The 25,373-nt window shown below is 32.4% G+C and overlaps 1 protein-coding gene across 1 annotated transcript in view; it reads right to left on the minus strand.

The window, feature by feature from the left end:
- Positions 1-578: 578 nt before the first annotated feature.
- LOC145330154 (uncharacterized) overlaps positions 579-25,373 on the minus strand; it is a 246,091-nt gene continuing 221,296 nt past the window's right edge. Inside the window, exons 2-16 of the mRNA XM_080174739.1 lie at positions 13,741-13,834; positions 11,812-11,885; positions 11,162-11,239; positions 10,611-10,674; positions 8,813-8,909; positions 8,088-8,126; positions 6,831-6,958; positions 6,100-6,173; positions 5,347-5,407; positions 4,661-4,706; positions 4,126-4,219; positions 3,330-3,383; positions 2,515-2,576; positions 2,066-2,179; positions 579-1,597 (exon numbers count right to left, since the gene is read on the minus strand). Coding sequence (XP_080030865.1) covers positions 1,506-1,597; positions 2,066-2,179; positions 2,515-2,576; positions 3,330-3,383; positions 4,126-4,219; positions 4,661-4,706; positions 5,347-5,407; positions 6,100-6,173; positions 6,831-6,958; positions 8,088-8,126; positions 8,813-8,909; positions 10,611-10,674; positions 11,162-11,239; positions 11,812-11,885; positions 13,741-13,824 — 1,161 coding nt within the window. The 5' untranslated portion in view covers positions 13,825-13,834 and the 3' untranslated portion in view covers positions 579-1,505. The remainder of the gene's footprint in view (positions 1,598-2,065; positions 2,180-2,514; positions 2,577-3,329; positions 3,384-4,125; positions 4,220-4,660; positions 4,707-5,346; positions 5,408-6,099; positions 6,174-6,830; positions 6,959-8,087; positions 8,127-8,812; positions 8,910-10,610; positions 10,675-11,161; positions 11,240-11,811; positions 11,886-13,740; positions 13,835-25,373) is intronic.

Here is a 25,373-nt window from a genome sequence, read left to right on the forward strand (position 1 = left end):
TTCATAATTCCTAGTACCACAGAAAGTTTATTTAATATTCACCTCCCTTTTACGTCGCCTCTAGACAAAATTATTCTTGTTAGAACATAATCTATTATTTGGTCCATTGTTTCAGTAGAGATAGTAATTCCCCAACAGACGTACCAGATATTTTACTATACATGTAAATTGAGAAATAAACAAGGATACCATAGGATACATCAATTCAAATTGGTTTACAGTGAAGAAGACATTTAGATTTTTGCATTTATTTATTTTAATCTTATTACATAAAGTAGTAAGGTTTTTTGGTCTTTAGATCTGATTGAGGTCTTATTTGTAGGAAAACTTCACATAATTCCTGGAATGGTTCTAGGCCATTCTATTTTAAGATTTAAGTATCAGAATGTTTGCCCTTCACGACCCCTAAAATTACAGAGACCCTAGATGTCCGCAGCCATTAGTGGTAAATTATAGAGTTAATGCCTTAGTTTTATAAATATATATTTGTTTTATTGTTTATTACAGAAAATAAAATAAAATTGTATACAATACCAATTACATATAAATTATACAAGCACAAATTACAAAATAATAAATTCAGCAGAAACCATTTGCAAGCTTTAGATAAAATTAGACATAAATTATTTTGTATTTTAAATCTTTCCTGATAAATGTTGATCTACTGTCAAACCTTTTGTGAGATCTAATGGGGCACAAACACTTACCTTTATATTTCACTAATAACTTTTTAATAAAAATATTTAGGATGCTTTACTCGCAAACATCCATATCAGACCAATAGGATGATTATATCACATCAAAGATTTGTTTTTAAAAAGTTAAAAATCTACAAGTTTAAAATGGACGTACGGACATTCTGGTAATGCTAATAGAGCTGTTACGCTTTCTAAAGCGTAACTAACTACTACAGGAATCACCATGCAAAGTTTGAAATCGATAGGATAATTCTAACATGCCTAAATTAACGAAAAAGGGCTATCCGTTCCAGACGGACGGACCGACCCTAATTATAGAAAAGCTTCGCTTTTTACAAGTTATAAATAATTATTAGATTTATTACAAATCAATCTATAATGAGCAGGAAGAAAAAAAACTACTATTAATTTTATACTTTTATTCTTTAATGTTTGATCTGAGTATCTACTTTGAGTATTACAAAATATGATTTCTAAAAGCATTTTAAAAGACGCCCATCTATCTGTATTTATAATGAATGTACATATAAAGTTAAAATAAAGTAAAAAGCTTGAAAAAGTTAAAATCTTACCAAAAAGAATTCTTATATTTTACCTTTTTATTTTCTATTCTTTTAAAAGCTTGTTTTTTGAAAAATTTAATAACGTTTACAATTCAGAAACCTTTTATAATTCCAAATTTAAGATGATAAACATACTGTTATTATTTTATTTTATGGTTGCGCTACTGAAAAGAAAATCATTCTTGTTTAATTTTGTGCGTTTCTTCTATTTTGAGTAGCAGCGCGTTCACGTCTAGCCCCACCACTATGTGCGTGCACGCCTAGCCCCACCACTATGTGCGTGCACAACTGATCTTTTCTCAACTGTCTCCTCAGCAAAATTTACAAAATCATGATCTGAAAAAAGATTCAAAATTGAAGTAAAGTACATTGTTTCATTCAAGTTTACTTAATAATTATGACAACATCCATAAGTAGCGAAGCATAAAATTTACAGATGGAAAATAAACAACATAAAAAGCTGATAATGGGAAAAAATCGGGAAACATTTCACGTACGTTTTAATATGTTTTAACATTTAGATATATTACGTAGCATGATTGACAGAGCGACGGACCAAGTATATAATATACTGGATGCTCAATGCTCATTGGTGAAGGGAAACTTCACAATAAAAAATCAGCAGTCTATCTTGAATAGTATCCAAGAAAATTATATTCCCACACAGCGTTACAGACTGACTGACAGACAGACAGACAGAAATACAATGTAAATTGAACAGTAGCTTTGCTATTAATTCAAATAAAGGAAAACTTTTAAGTTAGGCATAATAAATAAAGCATTTGAAAAATGCAATCAAATTACCTAATGGATTGTCAAAGACCTCAACCTTCTTTGGAGGTTCAAATCCTGTGCCCCTTTGGCGTTGACGTTGTGTAAGTCTTGATGAAGATTTCTTTCTACTTTCTTCAGAATCATCTAAATGTTTAGGAATTATCAAAGATGTTTCAATAGGACAATGTCCAGTTGTCAATACTAGTCTAAAGAGATAGGACAATTGCCGATAAAATGAAGTACATCCACAAGGATGATAAACATATTTGCCCCTTCGGAAGATTACAGTTAGTGGTTGACATATGTTTGGTCACTCCACTTAATGAACAAACTAATCAAAATTCAATAAAAGTCCTTAAATTTTGTAGGCCATTTAATGATAAAACGTCATTATAAAACTTTGGGGACTAGTGTAATAAACAGCCCAATGTCACCTCTCTCCCTGCGTTTTCAACCCAACCCCGCATTTGTAGGCTCACCTGAGTCTGATCTTCTTCTGTCAGATGGTTGCAGATTTATTCTACTCTGGCTTTGGAAAGCTCTAGAATAACAATGAATAACTTGTAGCTGGCCTATTTCACGACCCCTCCCTCCTCCCCTAAATTTAATCCCCTCCCCTCCCCTCATATTGCATGAACGAACTGACCAACAAGTGTTGTCCATGTTAGCAACCTAAATTGACAACCATATTTCCCCTGTCATAATATCCATCTCTTTTTAGGGGGTTTCCTTTCCCACTTCTCCTTTCAACCCTCATTTTTATAACGTCACACAGCTGATCTTTTGAGACACTTCGTAAAGCTTCGTTAAAAAGCATAGTAGAAGAAAAAGAAGAGAGAGTGTGATAGAAAGTAATAAAGATAAAGAGAGAGAGAGATAGAGTGATAAAAACCAATAGAGATAAAGAACGAGAGAAGGATATTCTAACATCCAAGTAAAAAATCATTACAGGCTGTAATATATATGTAAGGACAGACTGACATAAACACTTTTCTACTAAAAATAAGGATGACTATAAAGCAAACATAAAAAAAAAACTAAAAAATGGTCAGATGATAATTGGCAACTTCATAGAGTAGCAGAAGTTTATATAATTGGTGCTTTCGCTGAAGCTTATTTCTTAACCTGAATCCTCCTTATTTTCAACAAAAAAGTTCCTGCAGGGACCCTTAACCTTTGATTAAAATAACTTCATTTGTGGTCCAGATACAATAATAGGGAAACTGCTAAATTTTCAAACAACATACAAAAAAAATATTAAAATTCCTTTAGGTATGAAAATAAATTAACTTACCCAAGTGTTCTAATTAGGTTTTCCTTCTTGTAACAGATACAGCATGATGGAAGACTAAATTAAGGAATAATTAAGTCATAGGTTTCAGCTATGAATTCATTTTTACCTTTCTTGTCCGTCAGTCCGTAACGCTATGGGAGCTGATATTTGAGCTAGACCTCTGATTTCCGACTGCTTTTAAGCAGCTTTTATAGAAGCTATTATTTTTTCAATGATTTTCACATATCTTTGATATTTTTGGGTCTGATTTTAAAATTTTTGTATGTAATATTATCAAAATTAAATTTCCGTCGTTTTTTTGTGTTCATAGATGAATAAAATTTTCGATTTTTTATTGTTTCTTCTGCTAAAGAAGGTTTCAAGATTTTTATCAATCTTAATATCTTAGTTTTTCCTTCTTTCTCTTTCCCACTTTTTTTTGACTATTGAACATATCCTTAATTCACTTCCGTTTGCCAATCCATAGTTTTTTGTTGTGATTCGCTACTTATAGAAGTTGTTTCCTTGTTTGATATCAATATGTTTAATTGAAATCTATCTATTTAAATTTTGTTTATAATATATATCTTTGTTAATGGTTCGGGTTTTCGTGGATAGTCTAAACATTTTTACAAAGATTTGTTATTTGAATTATTTTTTTTTAATTTTGGGGGAATAGGTAAAATCGTAAAATTATTTTTATGCTAGACAAAAAAAAACATTCTAAATACTAATTTTATTTAATAATGAACCAACCAATCATGATTTAATACACTCAAAGTTTTACGCCAACTTTGGATACTAAATGTATACCAACCTAAAAGTATCAATATATTTTTCTCCCTCTGGTGAAATGGCAACCAACTTTCTCTCGCTGTATTTTTGTCGGCATACTGTACTCACACCAGATCCTAGCATAACAAGGATGACAACAATTTGAAAAGCGAAGCTTTACAGACGGTTAGATAAACGGACATTAATACTTGTAGAGTGTCAGAACCTAATTAATTTAAAGGTCTAAAACAAAATTGTATAAAATTGGGTAATTCAAAATGCAGAGGACATACATTTTTATGACTTGATTATAGATATGCTTTGCTTAATATTGTACCTTGTTGTCCAAGGAACTATTGCTCTAAAATATATCAGATGGAAAGTATGGAATTATTGTGCAACAAAATTTGTATAAAAGAATATTCTAAATCATACAGGTATCATCATGCCAAGTTTTAAATCTGTAGGACATTCAGTATTCCATATAGATAAGATATTTACGATCAGAGCTATCTGTTACGGACGGAAGTTAGACATACAAAATGACCCTAATCATAGGAAGCTTCGCTTTTATTAACCTGCTTCAATATCGCAAGGCTCCTCAGGATGTGTACATCTCTCTACCTTAAAATAGACCTATATTGTAAATCAGAGAGAGAGGGGACAATGAGCTGTTTATTACACTAGTCTCCAAAGTTTTATAATAATATTTTCTTATTTGTTGGCTTTATTACTTTGGGGACTGTAGTCAATTCCTTTAGATTATGTGGTAAATAGACTTTTCCGGGGCTCGGTAGTCGTGCGTCAGCCTCAAACTTACTTAAACCCGTTTAGATGCTTTGCATTTTTTTTGAAAAGAGGGATTATGATATTTGGTTCAGTTTAGACTTCCAGCTGATATTAAAATTTTGAAAGTTTGTTTCTCTAATTCTAACAGGCGGCTGCCGAGCCCTAGATTTCCTTGTCGAGAATAGGGCCACATAAACAAACTAGGCTAGAATCAAAACAAAATTACATTGGCTTTCGTATAAATTTATGTTCTAATTATCGAGAATAGATACACGGTTTTCCGAAAATAAAGTGTTGCGGTTTTGGGAACCAAAGACTAAAGATTGAAAGGCATGAAAAAAAAATTATATAGGGTCATATATTCATATTTTTACAGAGAATATGGACTTAGATTTTTTTATCATATCTTTTCGGTTGTTTCCAAAAACCGAAAAACGCAGTTTTTTTGAACACCTTGAATAAAATGAATACTTACTCTAACAGCTTGTAAATAATTATCGGCAGGGTTACTTTCATCTTCAACATTTACAACATATCTTAACAAAACAAGGATGTCAACATCCATAGAAGCTAAGCACATTAAATCAGATTGTAGGACAAACTGTAACAATAATAGAGTGGCAACGCTTTCAGTATTGAAGAAACAGATCACTTTTCTGTTTAATGCATAAAATATGGGAAGGGGGGGATTTTTTTGGGGGGGGGATGGTAGAGGTGTTAAAGAAAATAGCTTAAAACAATCACAGGACCAGTAGGTATATTCACTAATAATTAGAGCCGAATCGGTTCAGTGGTTACTGAGATCTTAAGCTTCAAACAAACGGACAAATAGAGACAAGAATAGCTCTACTTTAGATTTCTATAGGCAACGCCCCTAGAGGCCTCTTTCAAACATTTAATAAACACAGATCCTATTACTTTTATATAAGAATTACTAAACAAAACCTTATTTAACTAACAACCAACAGATCTATAGTATAGATGTATATACAGATAACTACCTCCCTCCCTTTTTCAATGACCTTTTTTGTCTGCTACCAAATTATTTCCTGCTACTTGGCTGTGTTAATATCCTCGACATTATTGGTTGATTTTCAATGACCCCATTGAGAGTCGGCACTATGACATTGTGAATGGGAGATACAGTTATTTAACCCTTTCTCCCTCTAGAGTTTTCTTTGATTATCAACCTATACCTAAATGTCGTCATCCATGTAATTATTCCTACCTCCATTCCTCTCGGATGTTTTTAGCTGTTTTAGGATAGATATAAGACTCGTGCGCTTTGCAGACAGAACTTTCCTAAACAAGAATTGAGATAGACAATACAAATGAACAAATTATTAAAAGGAACAATAGTAACACAGAGTTGTTTCAAATGTTGGATCAAACCGACCAAATTATTGGTTACAAGGTGTATCAAATTTGGTACGAAGGGGCAGATTTTAATCATACAATAAATCAGTTATTAGAATTTGTCGTTCCTTTTAGGGAATTCAAGAATGTTATGTGATTAAATATAAAGATAATTTTCGTTTTCTTTAAGTGGATTAGATTATTGAGTTTGATTAGGCATCTAGGGAACTTATTTGTAATGCTTATATGTCTTGTAGACACAGCTTTCCAAAGATATGACTGTATTCCATTGTTGCTACTTTATAACCATAAGCTTTGCAAAATAAAAGTTATAGTGAAGATTCCGCTACACAAGAAAGAAAGAAAGAGAAAGAGGAATGCATACATACGAATGGATTTATTATTACTTGGGTCTTACACCAGATTTTCAGGATCTATAATAACCTTGTAGCGGGCTAAATCCCCCCCCCCACCATTTATCCGTTCCCCTCCCCTCTTAATAAATAAACTTTGGATAAACAAACTGACAAATAAATGACAATTTTTCCCCTTTCATAATATCAACGAATCCATTCACTTAAAACAATTCTGTAACTAATGTACCTCAATAAGACTGGAATCAAATCTGGTTGCAAAATCAGGCTGTTCTGGTGGAAAGTCAAGAGCTATGGTTGTATCATGTGACATTACTTCAGCTACTTCATCAGTTGTGCTTTCTTCTTCCGAAGCATCTATAATATCATTCATTTTTGGCTTATGATTTATTAGTATTTTATTAAATACAAGCTACAACCTTTGTATATAGGGACTCTGTAATCAAAGGAGTAAGATAGATTAAAAATACCCCAGGGTTAATTATAGAAATATAATAGCTTAAAACCTTCTCGGGGCTTATATAAAGCTTCCATAAAAGGAAGAACTTCAATCAGTTCGTAGTTATCGAAATCTTAAGACAATCAGACAAAAAAAACATTACTACTTTGTAATTTTTGATTTTAGCAACTCTTTTTGGAAACAGCATAAAAAGCCTCCAAGAAATGACGTCATACAATAAAATGACCAATGCTAGGCCAGTATACATTGTAATTGACCAATGTTAAAATTTATACTGGCCTCTCATTGGATATCTTATTGTATGACGTAATTTTTTTGCGGCACTTTACGCTGTCTCTCTTTTTGGTATAATTTTTTTGTATGTATGTCATTTTCTCTTTCCATCCATCTGTCTATAATACTGCTCTATATTCGGTTCTCTCAAATTATTGGTTGAATATCTTGGAAACTGTTAGTTTAAATTAACCAAATTTTAATGTCCATGAGTAAGTGAATGGAAGAACGTGTTTTCGGTGCAACACAAAATTTACAGTCCCCTTCTTCCCTGGGAAATTAAGAGCATACAAACAGAAATTTTCATCTCTTTCTATTTTTTTTATTTCCCTCTCTCTATCACTATGTATAATATATGTCTGTCTGTCTGTTTGTCTTTGTTTACTTCTTACTCTCTATGTCTCTTCACTTTCAGTCTTTCTGTCTCTCTCTATCAATAGGTATCTGTCTATCTATCTGTCTCTCTCTATCTGTCTTTATCTCTATCTCTCTATCCCTCTATCTATCTCTCTCTCTCTGTATCTATCTCTCTCTAACCCTCTCTCTCTGTCTTCCTGTCTCTCTCTCTTTATCTATCTATTTTTCTTTTTATGTCCTTCTGTCTATCTATCCCTCTTTCTTTTCAGTAAAAATTTGGGGTATAGTCCCTTTCGTGACCACGCCTCTTAAATAACCTATCAAAATCTACTGTTAAAATAGGACGGAACGCCCCTTAAGAGGCGTTGTCACGAAAAAAATTTTACTATTGCTAACCTGGAGCATCTTGTGGCGGCACTCTTCCTGTTGCATTACCTGTCAAAATTAGAAGCATTTTTACCAAATACAATTTAGACCATGAAAATAAAAGTAAATAATGACTGTCATACTTTTTGTGATGTAATAAAGTATATGGAGTACTGATAATGAATCTTGGAATGTGAAAATCATCTTATTAATTCCCTTTTACAAGATGATTTTTTTACCAAGAAAGTCAGTTTTACTTGCGAACATAATGTTTTCTTATAATTTGACAACATTTTTATTTAACAAAAGCATCGATTTTCTCGTATTCATTCGAATCCGGTGAATAAGAACCGGTTCTCTTCTATACGAAAAAAACTATGTCTAGCATCGTTTTATATTCATCTTTATACAAATATAAAAATGCACAATCATAAGATTAAAACCAGTTTTTAGCCGGTGCCTTCGGCACCTCGGGTCTAAAAAAAACTAGTTTTAATCTCATAATTGTACATTCTATATCCGTTGAAAGCCGTTTATAATACGATACGAGAAATAACTATTATTTCATTTTTTGATTCTAGACTCCTAGCATAATTAGGCACAGTGTTGTAAGCGTAGTATCTCTTTAAAAATATATATTGAGCTATCTACATTTTTATGGGTATTGTAATCTTTGTTTTTTCTAAACTAATGTGAGAATACGTCGAAACCCGCTACTTTGTTTTCTTTCTATAATCTAAATGATCTATTCATACCTGTTTCCGGAGAGGCATGAGAAGGTTTAATTTTGTTCATAGCTTGGGATGGGTGGATAGGTACAGGTCGGTTGGCTGCAGCTCCCCCTATTTGCCCCTAGAAAAAGGATGTTCTCAAAGGGTAAAAAGCCAAACATTAAAGTAAAAGAATAGAGGGGGCATGAGCTATATGTAAAGGGTGTGCAAAAAAAATGCGGACATTTTTAAAATTTAGATTGCGCGGCTTGTGTTAATAGTAGAAAAATGTTACGCATATCGTTAGAACCGTTAGGAAGTCTATTTTTTGGAAATATAAAAACGATTCCTGTGCTATATGTAGTTTAGGAGTGATGTGTTAAAATGTCCCAACTGCCTTAAAACTTGACTTGCGAGTAAATCATTAAAGATTAAGTATATATAAAAAATGTGTACCTTTTTAAAATTCAAATTGCGCGGCTTGTGTTAGTAGTAGAAAAATGTTACGCATATCGTTAGAACCGTTAGGAAGTCTATTTTTTGGAAATATAAGAACTATTCCTCTGCTACGTATAGTTACGGAGCGATGTGGTAAAATGTCCCAACTGACTTAAAACTTGACTTGCGAGTAAATCATTAAAGATAAAAAAAGGGTGTGCCAAAATGCGGACATTTTTAAAATTCAAACTGCTCGGCTTGTGTTAATTGTAGAAAAATGCTATGTATATCGTTAGAACCGTCATAAGCTCTATTTTTTGGAAATATAAGTATGATTTTTGTGCTATTTTTAGTTTAGGAGCTGTATTGATAAATGTGAGAAAAGTGAAATTTTTTTTTTTAGTTTTAGTCAGTTGGGAGATTCTATCACATAGCTCATAAATTATACGTAGCACATGAATAGTTCTTATATTTCCAAAAAATAGAGTTTATAGCGATTCCATAGGTATGCAAAACATTTTTCTACCATTAACACAAGCCGAGCAATTAGAATTTTAAAAATGTACATATTTTTATTTGCTTACCCTTAATTTAATCTTTAATGATTTACTCGCAAGTCAAGTTTTACATCAGTTGGGACATTTTAACACGTAGCTCTGTAACAATACGTAGCAGAGGAATCATTCTTATATTTCCAAAAACTAGACTTCCTAGCGGTTCTAACAATATGCATAACATTTTCTACTATTAACACAAGCCGCGCAATTTCAATTTTAAAAATGTCCGCATTTTTTTTGCACACCCTTTATATGGGGACCTTGATTCGATTTTGTATTGGGTCTATGAAATCAGCTAATAACGTCAGGAATATTAACAGAACAGAAAGCAATTGGTAGCTTGTCTGGGTAATACATTTATTAGCCAAAAATTAATGAATCTTCTTATTGATGGTCTTGAATTGGTTTTAGTCCATTTTTGGGAGGGTATGTAACCCAGCTCTCCCTCCACCCACACCACCGAATAGAATGACACAGTTAATAGACTTGTAGAGTATCTTCAAATTGATAAGATATAAATACATTGTTTTATCTAAAATCATAATTTCAGGAAAATTTTAATTATTTTAACTAACCTACTTTATGCATTTAAAGTTCCTAAGATTGACCGAGGGTCTAGAGAAAAATATTTAAAATTGAAAGGACAGTTCTAACATGCATGAGTTCACAAAAAGATATTTCCGCTACTATCTGTAGAAGGATGCATTTGACTATATAGGTTTGTAATTTTTTTACAATTAGATTAGGTTTGGTTATGTAGCTAGGGGGCCGAGCGACCGCGTCTAAGCAGGCCAGGGGCCCGAACGCTGCGGCAATGGTCATGATTTTGTTATAAAAATATTATTAACCTTTGATGGCATGAGAGCTTTGTGTTGAAACAGTAGGTCAATTTCTAATTCTGTAGAGTTTGCCCTGAATAAAAGCATTTACAGTTTATATTTAAACTTTACTTTAATAACAACTCTATATCTAAATTTGTCACTTCATCCTATGTTCTATGGGGATAATTTGAAAATGTCCATCTGAAACGTTTTGGGAATAACGTGATTTTCTCCTATAAAAATAGACGCCGGAAACTTCTTATCAACATTCCCATCAATATGGAGCATAGTTAAGCATAAAATATCTATGGTGTTGAACTGCTTTTAAGCAGCTTATTAGTCGCAATAACGCTTTACAAGTTATTTTAATGGCGGCTGAAATTTCTTGTTTATAGTATTTTTAGTAGCAAAAATACTCTATAATTCGAAAAAATCCGTCTGTGTGTCCATCTGTCTGTCCGTTTGAAAATTTTGCAAAAAAAATCTGCTGCTTCTAAAACGTTATTTTTAATACTGCGCTTCACACTTAATTGTTTAATTGTTTGTAATGAAATAATTGTTCTTGTTTATAAGTTTACTTGATTAATTGCTTGACAAAGTTGACAGGAGGATAATTTGGATCTTCTTCACAAAAATCTGCCCCATCTTCGCATCCACTAAAAGGATATAGAATATACGTGGATAAATTGACAGAGGAAAATATGTCGTCAATTTAGGTCGCTAACATGAATCCATTTATTGGTCTGTTAGTTCATCCAGTAGGAGGGGAGGGAATAAATAATGTGTGTAATTTGGAGGTATCGTTATTTTGATAGTAACACTTTATAGAGTACATGAAAATCTGGTGCAACGTCCAAGTAATATTAAATCAATTATCCACTAAAACACATCAGATTCTTAAATCAACGAACTAAAACAAATATAGAATGGTGGCGCTTCTAAGTTATTTCAAGAGTAGGTGGGAGGTTATTCTATTATTCTAAGGTTGGTGGCATATATCTTCCAAGGAATCATCATTTCTTTAATATTGAAAGAATAAAAAACAACAATTATCTAATGTGTATTAATCATTGAGTTGCTATGAGTATACCTTGCTATATCAGGAATCAACTTACAAGGTTTAAAATCAATAAGACAATTCTAGCAAGCTTAAATTGACCAATAGAACTTACCATTTTAAATGGATGGATCAATGGACAAACCCTCTGGACGCCCCTGATTGTTATACCTGGGTACAAAGGGAGATCTGCCAATAGGAACAGGTCTGCCTTGGTTTTGCATCAGGGGTCTGCTTCGGGTTGCCTTAAACATTAATAATATAGAGTAAATGTCTAACAGAAATATTTATGATTGTTTCCAGGAATAAGGTATAACCAACAAGAAATTAAATCTAAAATGATATTTGGGGGGCAAATGGAGAGGTCGTCAATTTTACGATGTGTTGCCCCCCAACAACAGCTGAAAAACACGTAAAGGTTTCGTGATTTTTTTCCGAATTCATTTCGTTATTGGTATGAGCTGGATTGTTTCCTCTGGTGTTAAGTAGTAGTTATTTTTTATGTAATTTTCTTGTAAAGATTTTCCTTTCCTTTTATTTTTGAATTAGTAATATAAGAATGATACAAAAACGGGTTACAATTTCTATATTTAATAAGGTTCTCAACATCCATTAGAGTTAGACGCAGGGGTAAGGGATAGGAAACCTGGCCATTAATTAGGTCCCGGCCTAGATTCTAAAGGGATATTGCAACTATTACAAATTCCTATCAAACTGGCGGACACTCCCAAGTAGCTATCGCTCTAAACCAATAAGAATCGGCCTGTTTTTAACAACCAATCACCAATTGGCGGTAATTTTAGATGCGACAATTCTAGAAAAAATAATGATTTCGTCTGCTACTAAAAAATAAATATAAAATGGTGTTAGATCACATTAGCTTAATTATTAAATCTGCTTAGAGTTAAACATTAAAAAAGGGCTATATAGAAAAAAACAAAAATAACGGGATTATTTTTTGGAAAGAAGGTAGCTACGAATTTTCATTTGGTAGTTTATAAATTAGATGTTGTATTTTAAATTTTAAAAATTTAATATGGAATTGATACAACACCTTAACCCTAATATATGTACAATACAACACAGTACAAATATATCACTACATAATAGTATCCAAAGAACTTGATAGAATGTTACCCAAGTGCATATTAATTTATTTATTTTGAATTTTAATTAGCAATGAAATTATCAAATATAATTTTTACTCATTAATAAAAATGCAAATAATACAAACTAAAATCTGTCTGAGGGAAACCCAACGATAGCTTTCTGACAGTTCAAATTACCAATTAAAAGATAAAAAAATTTTGGGAGAGAAAAAACTTCATTTTAACAAAAGCCATTAATATATAGGTTTATAAAAAGTTTTTTTACTTTAAACTAGCTACCTGAATTTGATTCTATACTTTATCTACATACACACACAGCTTTTTCATTAGCGTTTATAACGAACTACTGCGCTATCCCAAAACTGGTTTATCAGGCTAGAAATAGGCCTAGGCTTGAAATAGGCCTGAAATAATATTTTCCTACGTTTCCCATCCCTTATCCCTGGTTAGACGGTAAAGTGTCAGAACTTAATAAGCAGAATATTATTTTATGAGTATAAACAAAACTATATATAAATTTGTTGCAAAATTAATTAAATGCAGGATACTATTGAAGGACTTGGCTATAGAGAAGCTTTGCTTAAAATATTGCACCTTGTTGTTCTAGTAATTATCCGATCAAAAATCATTTGAATTGGAAAATATCGTACAAAAAACTATTGTCAATAAAGTTAAAAATCGGCTGTTAAGGGGCGTTTCGTCGTATTTTAACAGTAGATTTTAGTAGGTTATTTTAGGTTCGGTTAGGTTATGTTAGGTTAGGCAACTGGCCCCGCAGGGTTAGAGGCTAGAAATCAGAGAAAAGCTACTGTGAAAATAGAAAGAAACGCCCCTTAAGAGGCGTTGTCATGAAAAGGACTATACCTAATAGTTCTAACATGCCTTAATAAACAAAAAAATAACCGTTACGTACACTGGTACTTACAGACAGATAGACAGACGTGCAACCCGTAATTATAGAAAAGTTTCGTATTTTAAATTTTATACTTACTGAATCATTGTCACTAAAAACAATTTTATTGTTCCCAAAAGCACAAAAAGTATAAAGCAACAATAAGAAGAGTGTAACCAACATTTTGATAAAATCTGCAGTATAATAGATTAATTAAAAAATAGTTTCTTTCTTTACAGATATTTATACATAAATAAAATCAAACAAGGATGACATCATTCATAAAAGCAAAGTTTTAATTTCAGATCTTCAAAAAAAATGATTCGCTAATACCTTTATGCCTAATCTTCATAAGAATCATCATTCAGAAATTATTATGAAAAAATAATCATAACATGTAAAGTGTTCGTGTCTATAGTATAGATGTATATACAGACAACTACCTCCCTTCATTTTTCAATGACCTTCTTCGTCTGCTTTTAAACTATTTTCTGCTACTTGGCTGTGTTAATATAAGCGAAGATTGGTAGATTTTCAATGACCCAATAGAAACGTTGCACAAGGTGGTTGCAATAGGGAGATATAGTTATTTAACCCTTTCTCTCTCTAGTGTTTTACTCTAATGTGTCAAATTAACTAAAAAGACCATCGCATTAAAAAAAAGACTTAGGTTTATTTAGAGCATAAGGATCTATAAGTGGTGAAGCACAAGCAAAGTCAAAGATATCATTTTCAATTAGATAACATAGAGATGAATTCACATAAACCAGAAGAATCTTAGATAATTTTAAAAGCATATTACATTCAGCAATAAACAATTATACTAAAAAAAACTAATTAAAGTCTGACGTAAAAATCCCAAAAAGGAAAAAAATTTAGATAATTTTAAAAGCATATTACATTCAGCAATAAACAATTATACTAAAAAAAACTAATTAAAGTCTGACGTAAAAATCCCAAAAAGACAAAAAAAAGGCCAAGATATAGTTCTTTTAAATAAGAGAAAATCTACTTGTCGTTTCACCTATTTATAGTTATTAAAATCTCAAAGAAGGTCTGACAATTTAAAAGTGTTAGTAATCTAACTTTTAAAGGAGATTTACGTTTAAAAAAAACAAAACATAATTTAAGACGTACATTTCGAATAATAGAGTAGCTTCGCTACTAAAAATACCAAAACTGAAATCAATTACTTTTCTGCTTCACTCCATATAACTAATGTTTAAAATTTAGTTTATCAAGAAAAAATTATGATTATGAGCTGAAGCTTGATAAAAATATTATTATATTGCATAACAGGAAGTATTTTTATGGCACAGATGCTTTAAAATTAATGTCTGTCTGTCAATGCTCTTTTTATTCTATTTATTCCTTTCTTTTCCCCCGAGACGTCAGAGGAAAGGGGTATTTGCCCCTTAAAATAGATTTGGCTTCGCAGTATTCCCTTTTATAAAAATCTGGATTTTTTATTTTACACTCAAAATATGTTTTTAACCTACCCCCCGCCCCCCCCCACACAAAAAAAATAATGGAGGAGGGGATACGTTGTCTTTTACCTTAATTTTTTTTTCTTTGTATGATATATAGACTTTGTACTTAATTTCTTTTAAAGCTGTGTATCTAGTGGACATAAATTTTCTTGTGAGAGTGTTCTTACAAAAAGAAATTGGGTAATTACTCTGTTTTTGTAAATGCCTTTCTGTCGGAACCTAGTAATAGTGTCTAACTTTTTTAGGGGTTTTCTTTCCCACCTCCCCTCTCATCCTCCGATTTTTGTTACGTCACAAAGATAAAAAGTTAGACACTATAACTAGGTTCTTCTGTCGGTTTGTCTGTTTGCCACTAAGATCTTGCGAACATCTGGACCGATCTTTGAACAATTTCAGGGAATTTCAAGCTTTATACCAATGGGAATACAAAAATACTACCCCCTCCCCCCCCCCCCCCCCCCAAAAAAAAAAAAAGATATCAACCAAAAACAATTTAAAAATAAACATTGATTGATTGGAATCCTCTTTGAAAATATATTGTGAACTGAGTATCATTACTGGGTTGGGCATAGTGAAAAAAACTACCTCTCACTCTTATTTTCAATTTATTAAGAAAATAAGGGGGGGGGGGGGGGGTTCTGTGCTCAAAGTGCTGTGTGTTTGAAAGCACTAGCTGAAACTCGACACATCTTTAGCAGTTTTTTTCTGAGAGAAAGGGAACTATGGGCAGTTTATTACACTTGTACTCAAAGTTTTATAATAACGTTTTCTTATTCGTTGGCTTTACAATTTTGGGAACTTTTGATTTGTTGTTTCATTTTGATGATTGTTTCAACGTTTCAACCAGTACTTTTAATCTACGGAAGGGTAATTTGTGGTTCAACATTGGGGATGTAGATCAATTTATTGGCCATTGTCTTATCCCTTTAGATACCTGAGTTTATTTTTGTTAGTTTGTGGGTTGAACTTGTTATCAAGATTACTCATATTCATGAAGACAAATTTTAAAAATACATAAATGATGATTTATTAGAATTATAAAAATATAAATGGTAAACAATCTTGAAATTAGTTTTGGGTCATAAAATTTGTTTTGTCTAGATTTTTTATCATATTTTTTTACATTTTATAAAAAAAAATACTATATTATTTACTAGCAGTAACGCCCCAAGAGGACTCTATATAATATTTTTTGGTATTAAATGTTTTCCACGCCAGGCACTTTAGAATATTTTTGGTATTTCTTTTCTATGAGCGATTTCTCTTGGGAAGGTTGTGGTACCCTCCCCCAAAACAGTTATGAATCTACCCAGGACCTATGATAAGCTACATTGGAAAGGAGAATCATATCAGTCAAGCGGTTAGGAATATCCTTCGGTACAGACATACATACACACGCAGATTCTGTTTCTTTTATATAATTATTTTTTCAATATTTATTTTAACCCTTAACGGTCGGGGGGGGGGGGGGGCGTTGAACGCCCCCTCCATCCGTTTTTTTCTATCTCATTTTCTGTGTGTGAAAGATAAAGAGCCCAAACTGCTTTACTTTTTAAGTATGGGTATGACACATAACTGAGAGTTGGAATTTTTTGAATATCTCCATCCTGGCGGGCACAGGATGCCAGCAAACCCGGCAGGGTCATCCAGGTAAAGAACAAAAATTTGTTTTTGATTTAAACAAAGCATTTTATCTTACCAAAATACTAAAATATCCTCTAGTAGTACATCCTCATATTAAATACAGGTGTTCAAGTCAATTTCAGGTTCCAGGTATGATCCTGCAGGTCCTGATCCTCCAGGTCTCCGGAAATCTTTAAAATGCTCCTGTGGCCGCAATTTTTGACTTAGAGACTTCAAATTTTAAACTTAAGCTTTTCTTACATGTCTACATAATGTATTAAAATTTCATAAAGATCCGCCGCCGTTTTCCCGCCGACCGCCGACTGCAGCGGCTGGCAGCTGCCAAGTACAGCTGCGGCCGCTGAAACTTATGTTTTGATATTTCAAATATGAAATTTAAATAAAATAAACATTTTCTGCAAAAAATATTTTCTTCTAGCTTTAAAAATAAAAAAATTACAACCGTTTGAAATTTTTAAGTAAAAAAGGACCTAAAAACAAAGGTTGTTAAATAAAAGGGTGAAGGAAGCGGAAATTGACCTTGACTTAATTAAGGTCGGAAATTCACCATAACACAGGGGACTTGCACAAAAAAATTTAGCCCTCTAGCTCTAATAGGAACTGAGACAATGAGGGGGGGCGTTGAACGCCCCCCCCCCCCCCGACTGATTAAGGTGCGGCAAGGGGCCCGACTGTTAAGGGTTAAAAGGATAAATCGATTCTACTAAACCCAAGTGTAAATTACAATCAAGAGTTATTTTTTTGCCAGTTGGAAACTTGAAATAATCCACTTTTAGCTTTTTTCTGAACCAATAGGGGTATTCTATATAATAAGTTATTTAAGAATAGTTGAATTTCTTAGGATAGAATTTAATTTCTAAAATTTATAACGTCAAGAAAAAAATGTTCGCGTTATTTCTTAAATAGATCTCGTATATAACAAAAAATAAACAATGGCCTTTGTCTGCTAAATATCCCTTTTTAAGTTTGACGAAAAATGGGGTCAGATGGATTATCTAGATATATTATAGCTATTTCTGATCCATAATAATTAATTTTTAAAATATTAAAATTTCACTGTTTGAATATGATATGGTTGTATGAAAATTAATACTGACTCATTTTTTATCAAATTCTATGCAATGTGAAGGGTACCAAGTAGCACGAGTATGTACACAACCAGTTTCAAAAGTACAAATAACTAAGGATCTAAGAGAGATAAGACAATGGCTGATAAATTGATGTAAATCCCTAAAAACAAAATTACCCTTTCTAAAGATTAAAATTAGTGGTTGAAACGTTTGAACACTTAATTTACTTAACAAACCAAGTCCCCAAAGTTGGTAAGCCAAGGAATAAGAAACCTTTGGGGACGAGTATAATAACCAGCTCATTGTCCCCTACCTCTCTCTGACAAATAACTAATGAAATACTGCTTCTAAAAGTTGAACTAATTGTGGGTCTAAAAAATATATTCTTTTTTTGTACAAATTAATAAAACTCATATGTACCATACATGATATGTATTGTACAGTACAAAATCGGACCACAAATATAACCATCATTATAATGTCACTAGACCATGCATTTTCAAGTGTCCATGTAGTGTGGCGACATGATTAACAAACCATTTTGTCATTAATCTAATTTTTCTAATTTAAATGTTAATGATTTTTTTACATCTAAAAGTCATAGATAATAATCTTTTCTATTATATAAAGTATTAAGTAGCACTCTTTTTTGTCTGTAGCGAAGGATCTCGCTATCCGCTGAACTGATATGGTTCTCCTTTATATGGAAGCCTCTTATAGGTACTGGGATGGTTTTAGGATAATACATTTTTATAAAAAAAAATCTGGGTATGGATTTAGGCTATTTTGTGCCCTCTCATATTCCTACGAATATAGAGCCCCTAGTTTAGATTATAATTTATTAACCTGTAGAATTAGATTTATCCCTAAACAGTTGGGCCTCCTTCCAGGCCATTATCGCTTAGGGGCGTTTGATCCCTACCATGATGGTAACATAAAGTAATTTAATTCTGGTAATACAGAGGTGGGGACGGGATGAGAGAGGTTGTTTTTTTAACGCCTCATTGGACCCCTCCCCCCCCCATCCCTTCACCAACCGTTAAGGGTTAAAAATGTATGGAATTTGAGTTGCACCTGTTTTGGACCATTGCATTTCCTCTAATCTAATTTTTTTGGCATAACAGATATAGGTTCAATTTTTCAACGTTATTGGACGTGATTCGAACCAATCAACTCTCTGACAACGAGTTTATGTGTTTAGTTGTAATCTACTCCCTTTTGTAAGGATTTTTTTTGTATTTTTGCTAAATAAGTTTTTATTGCTACATGGCAAAATCATATTAATTACTTTAATACATAGTTCATAATGTGGATATTTTTAGTTGCTTTCCGAAAATATTGCTATATTCAAACTCAGGCGTTATCAAACGGAATACCCCCCCCACCCTTAAAAAAAAGATATTTTTTACGATTATGTTATGTTATGTTATAGGCCAGGGGGCTGAGCGCCCGCTGCCAGGGTCATAGTTTGGTCGGGAGTGGAGTAGGGGTACCAAAATTTTCAAATTAAAAACAAACATAAGAGGATAATACCCAAACTTAGTAAACTTTCATCTTAATTTTATCGTGAAAATATCTTTTTTATTAAACGTATTTAAAAATGGTATCTGTTTTATTTAGACAAGTGATGAAGCGGCCTTAGGCCGCCTTATGGTCCGAGTTATTAGAAAAAAACAGAGGGATATTTCAAATTATATAGTAGCTTCTCTACTAAAAAATATTTTAGAAGAAAATCTTACATGAACTTTGTAAGTCAGTTTGTCCATTATGCTAAAGTTTTAGTAATTAGATTTTTATGGTTTTAGAGATGTATGTTTAAAGTTTACTCACTGTATATATTTATATTGACATCTAATGTCATAACCACATTTTCTATCTTATTAGATTTTTATTATGGATGTTTATGGATGTTATCATATGTTTCTTTGTACTCTAATTGAAATGTCTGTCTGTCTGTAAGAAACCATAAAGGAGTAAACGTGAATTTCTCTTTAGTTATTAAAGATAAATGGCTGGAATTAAAAAAACCTTCCCCATGCTGATGATCATCCAGTATAAAACTTACTTTGTCCGTCCGTCTGTTGGAATGCTTTGATATGCATCTACTATCAAAGATATTGTATAAATTCTATTGTAAACCTTTCCATGTTTTTAGCTTTACTAAGGAATTATAAATGATGTCATCCTTGTTAAGCTTTAAAATTTCTTAGAAATTCTATATATTCTATATTAACCCATTAGTGCCGAGCGCCACTTTTATGGACCGATCGAGCTGAAAATCTCAGGGAAGCTTTATAATGGTAAAAACGGAATTCCAATTTTTTTGTTTTGCTCTAGTGGCGTGCACAGGAAAGTTGCAATAAAACCCGGTTCGGCGCGAGTAAAAAAACCTTGCGGCATTAATAACCGTTTTTGGCGTTTTTTGGTGCTTTCCCCCGGCATTAAAGCCCGTTTGCGACCTAAATACCCGGTTATTTGGCCCAAAAAATTAAAAATGTAATTTTTGAACGCCCAAAGTGAGATGAACACTTTTTAAAACTACGATACGATCCGTAATTGAAAACTACATAACCTCATGTAATTGATAGAGCTACAACTAACATACAAAACAATTTATATCACATTTAAGATTTTGGCTATAGGTACCACCCCTTTTTGGTTAATAAACCCGGTTTTTGTTGTTGTTGTAAAAAAGATCTATTAGTAAAACCGGGTAATGAAAATTTCAGACTTTCCCCCCATATGCCGAGCCGGGTCTATATAGAACGTAAAAAAACGATAAAAAAATCATATAAAAAATAATAATTTGAATAAAACGAATTCACAAATGAATGTAAATGCCAATAAACTTTAAATTTCACGAAAAAAATCACTAACTTTACTTCATAAACAAAAAAGTTAGGAGGGGTATTTTAAAATCACCTTGTTTTTCTTGGTTTTCAAATTTTGTTGAGCTATACCGGCAAACGGAAGTAAGCAAATCTGCCTGCTCCAGGGGTAAATGAAAACCAGGGTAGTAGAGGGGGGATTCATACTGAGAATGATGCAATCCTAAAACTGAGAACCGGTTTTTTTCGGCATTTTCTGGAACCGGGCGTTAAAAGCCGGTTCGTCACTAATGGGTTAATCCTATCAAGGCACATCAAGTGTAAACCTCGGTGGGTTAAGGCCCCCTGCAAGAGTTAGGCTTATGGGAAAACCTATCCCTTCTAATTTACAATTTATTTATAAAATATGGAAGTGTATTTTCAATGCTTGTTATGTACTCGATATGGGAAAGCTCCCTAAACCTCACTTTGGCTGTCCTTGCTTAATTATTATTAAATATATTTTTTTAACGCGAATCACCTCTATAATTAGAAATGTCCGTCTGAGGGTAAAACATAATTCTTCATCTGCTATTAAAGATAGACGGCTTTAATTTTTGAGAATATACTCTATCCCTTTGAGCAACCATTATGTGATTTACTTATTCCGTCAGCCTGTCGGAAATACCCTGCAAGGCATTTAATTTAAAATGTAAAAATTTTATTTATCAAATGCTAAATTAGATAGACGATAGATTTTTTCTAGAGAAGATTTTCCTGAGAAATGAATATCTTCTATCTACCTTATTTAGTCGGTTAGTCTGTATGTAACCCTCCATATGACATCAATTTCTGTAGGGAAATGTGCCTTTTCTTTTATTGAAGATAGAAGTCTAGCCTCTAGTCCATAAAATAAAGTAACAGGATCTCGCTGTGTGTGTGTGTGTCTGTCTGTATTTAAAGATCTCTATAAACGCAGAATCGATATGGTTCTTCTTTACAAATAAGCATCCATTATATAATTTACCTGGTCTGTCAGTCTATCGGTAATGCTCTGATGGTCATTTGTTTGATAGAAAGATGTTTTTTTTCCCGGGTAAAATTTTACAGGGCAATGAGCACCTACTCTACATCTCAATTGGCCGGTCAGTCTGTCTGCAGTAGTCTAGAGGCCACACATTTTTACCGTCGGCCTGTCAGTATAGTTTTTAGTATTTCCAGGGAAGACTTTATTATCTTAGCTTCTATTCAAGTTTTGTGTGATTTACAACATACAACAATAAATAACTAATAAAAATATTTTTATTTGTAAATATATTGTCAATTTGATTTCAATGTCTCATTCTTAATATCTAATCTACTTAACTGATTGGGTTCTCTATTTTATATAAACTTAACATCGGTCCCGTGATGGTTTTAGGCTATTTAATTTTCAGATTTAAGTCTTGGGATGGGTTTAAGCTTTTTTTCTAGTCCGTAGATAATAAAGGGGCAAATGCTAATAATATATAAAGTTTTTTTGTCTGAAGGTTAAAATCTCAATAACTACTAAAGCGATTGGGTTCTCAATTTTAGGTAAGCTTTAAATAGGTCACATGAGGGTATAAGGGTATTTTATTTTCAGATGGTTTTAAGCTATTTTTTCTAGCCTCTTTCTGCCCCTTTAATTACAGAGCCCCTGGATGCTAGGTACGCATCCGCTAGGTATGCATTTTTCTATTCAGAATTAGAAATATGGATTTTGTTAAAATTTCCCTGACAATTCCTATGCCCTTTTTTTTTGGGGGGGGGGGGTTCACTGTATATTCACAGGGGAAATATTAGAAAATAAATATAAATATATTAACTTGCATATAAAGGTTACTTCAAGTTCAACTACTTACGTTAGAATTTCTGTCCGGCTGATTTTAGTTATTTATTTTATAATAAAAGCCTTTGATACTATGAACGTAATAACATTCTGCCTTAGTGTTTTTTTTTTAAATCTCTCTCACACTTGCTTTTTCTTCCATTTTTCTTTTGATTTCTTTATTTAATCTTTAGATACCTATTTATAACAATGCTTTTTTCATTCTTTCAAAAATACAATTTGAATTATGGAATTTATTTTCCAATATATATTTTTTTATATATCCGTCATGAAAGGGTTAAAATGTTTTTAATTTTTGTTTGTAAATCTGAACACATTAAAAGTGGCGCTAGAATCAATTTATTTTAAAACTAAGTTTTCTTAAGTTTACTATATTATGAATTTAGATTTTCTGTTTTAAGAATAGTAATTAAATACTTCAATATTATGTAAATAGCAACATGAAATAAAAAAAATTAATTTATTCTTAATGAAGTAAAATATTGGGTCTTATCGTTCTGGGCAATGAGAGTTTATTATGGATTATTTGAGCACTATGAGTTTTAAACATTCATCCCTTGGAAGACTTGAGCTCATTTATAGACATTTATTTCCTGTATAGATCTGACATGGATCTTGAAGCAATAAAGCAGGCCGTTTTGTAAATGTTAAAAATTGGAAGAATCTATTAAATAAAAGTTATCGCAAATATACTTAGTAAATAACTAAGGATGATGCCATATAAAACGTCAAAGCTTTCAAATTAACTAATTTTAGCTAAAAGATATATTAAAGAATTATTATGATCTGATTCTATAGACTAAACTTTATAGAACATGTCTATATAAAACAAACCTAGTTAAACAACAGATATCCTTATACCAACAACTATTATTTTAGATTGGTTATACACTATTCCTGTATCAAAACTATTGTATTTCAAACTAAGTTATTGCTAAATGAATTTGCTGTTTTGTATACCAACTTAAAAAAAGAACAATTGAGGTGGAAAAGATGGTATTCACAATAACAATCTGGGCATGACGAATATAAATTTCTATCTATCTATCCAAGCATATATATAGTATTTATATTGTTACTGGCCCATGACGAAGATCTATATCTGTTTAGTAGCGAGGCTACTCTATAACTCACTTTGTCACTTGTACGTACTTACAACTTTTGGGGAAAACGTGATTTCTCGGATGCCAATATAAATAAAGAGCTAACATTTTCTTGGAGAATTTTTTTTTATCCAATTTATGAATTATGTTGTCTGTCAGTATGTAAATTATACTTATTCTATAATATAAAGAAGTAGGGTTTTCTTTTGTCTGACACTTAAGATCTCTGAAAATGTTCATCCTATTCATATTCTGAGCTACTTATGGATGTTGTCATCCCTTATTTCTATCTTAATTGATATACAGGGTGTTTTTTTTTAATAGAACAAAAGAATTGCTTAATATAACCCACTTGCCATTGACAGAAATTTAAATCTATATCTTAATATCTTTATTGGGTTGGGGCAATTTCTATAAGAAAAAAATATTTAGCGATTTTCAACAAATTATGCTTAAAAACCAGGTTTTCCAAAGTACCTGTTTTTGGAAGATTTTTGGGTCTTGACCAATTTAAAGAGTGTGCAAAAATGCAAAATGTTACGCATCGGTCGGTCGGATGGGGGGGGGGGGGGCGTTGAACGCGTTGAATATTGTTTTGACTTAAACAAAGCATTTTATCCTACCAAGATACTAAAATATCCTCTAGTAGTACATCCTCATATAAAATACAGGTGTTCAAGTCAATTTCAGGTTCCAGGTATGATCCTGCAGGTCCTGATCCTCTAGGTCTCCAGAAATCTTTAAAAGGCTCCTGTGGCCGCAATTTTTGACTTAGAGACTAATTTTAAACTTCAGCTTTTCTTACATGTCTACATGACGTTTTAAAATTTTATTAAGATCCGCCGCCGTTTTTCCGCCGACCGCCGACTGCTGTGGCTGGCAGCTGCCAAGTACAGCTGCGACCGCTGAAATTTATAATTTGATATTTCTAACATAAAGATAAACATTTTCAGAAAAAAAAATTGTTCTTCTAGCTTCAAAAATAAAAAAAATTACAGCCGTTTGAAATTTTTAAGTAAAAAAGGACATTAAAACAAAGGTTGTTAAATAAAAGGGAAAAGGAAGCGAAAATTGACTTTGACTCACTAAAGGTCGGAAATCCATTACCAAACACAAACAGGGGACATGCACAAAAATGTTTAACCCTCTAGCTCTAATGGGGACTGAGATAATAAGGGGGGCGTTGAACGCCCCCCCCCCGACCTATTAAAGTGCGGCAAAGGGCCCGACTGTTAAGGGTTAAGATATAGATTATTAATTTCTGTCAATGATAAGTGGGTTATATTAAGCAATTATTTTGTCCTATTAAAAAAAAACACTGTGTATATCTATTTATTGAACAAAAAAAGTTTCATAATTTTTTTCTGGATTTCCAAAGTTGTTTGCTTCAAACGCAACATTTTTTCTCCTAAATTTAGCGATAAACTATATTGATAAAACAGTAGTATTCTTTACTTTTTTTCCTAAAAAACATTTTTTTCATTAATTATAGCCGATGCTAATACTCTAAAAATGCTTAGTTGTGAAGCCCTAAAATTTCTTGTTTTTTGGGGGAAAGGGGGGGGGGGGGCTCCAAGAGCCCCCCCCCCTCTAGTTTTTTCAATCTCATTTTTTTGTAGGTAAGATGGAGTGCTGTGACTTCATGACTTTTTAAGTTTAGTAATTATACGTCGGCAAGAGTTGATTTTATTAGGATATCTGGTCTGTGTCGGTCGTGGTGTCCGGTCAAAGTCGGTTGGGTAGCACCA

The sequence above is a fragment of the Acartia tonsa genome, chromosome 10 (assembly GCF_053477335.1).
Source record: "Acartia tonsa isolate MP-2025a chromosome 10, ASM5347733v1, whole genome shotgun sequence".
In the NCBI taxonomy this organism is placed as follows: domain Eukaryota; kingdom Metazoa; phylum Arthropoda; class Copepoda; order Calanoida; family Acartiidae; genus Acartia; species Acartia tonsa.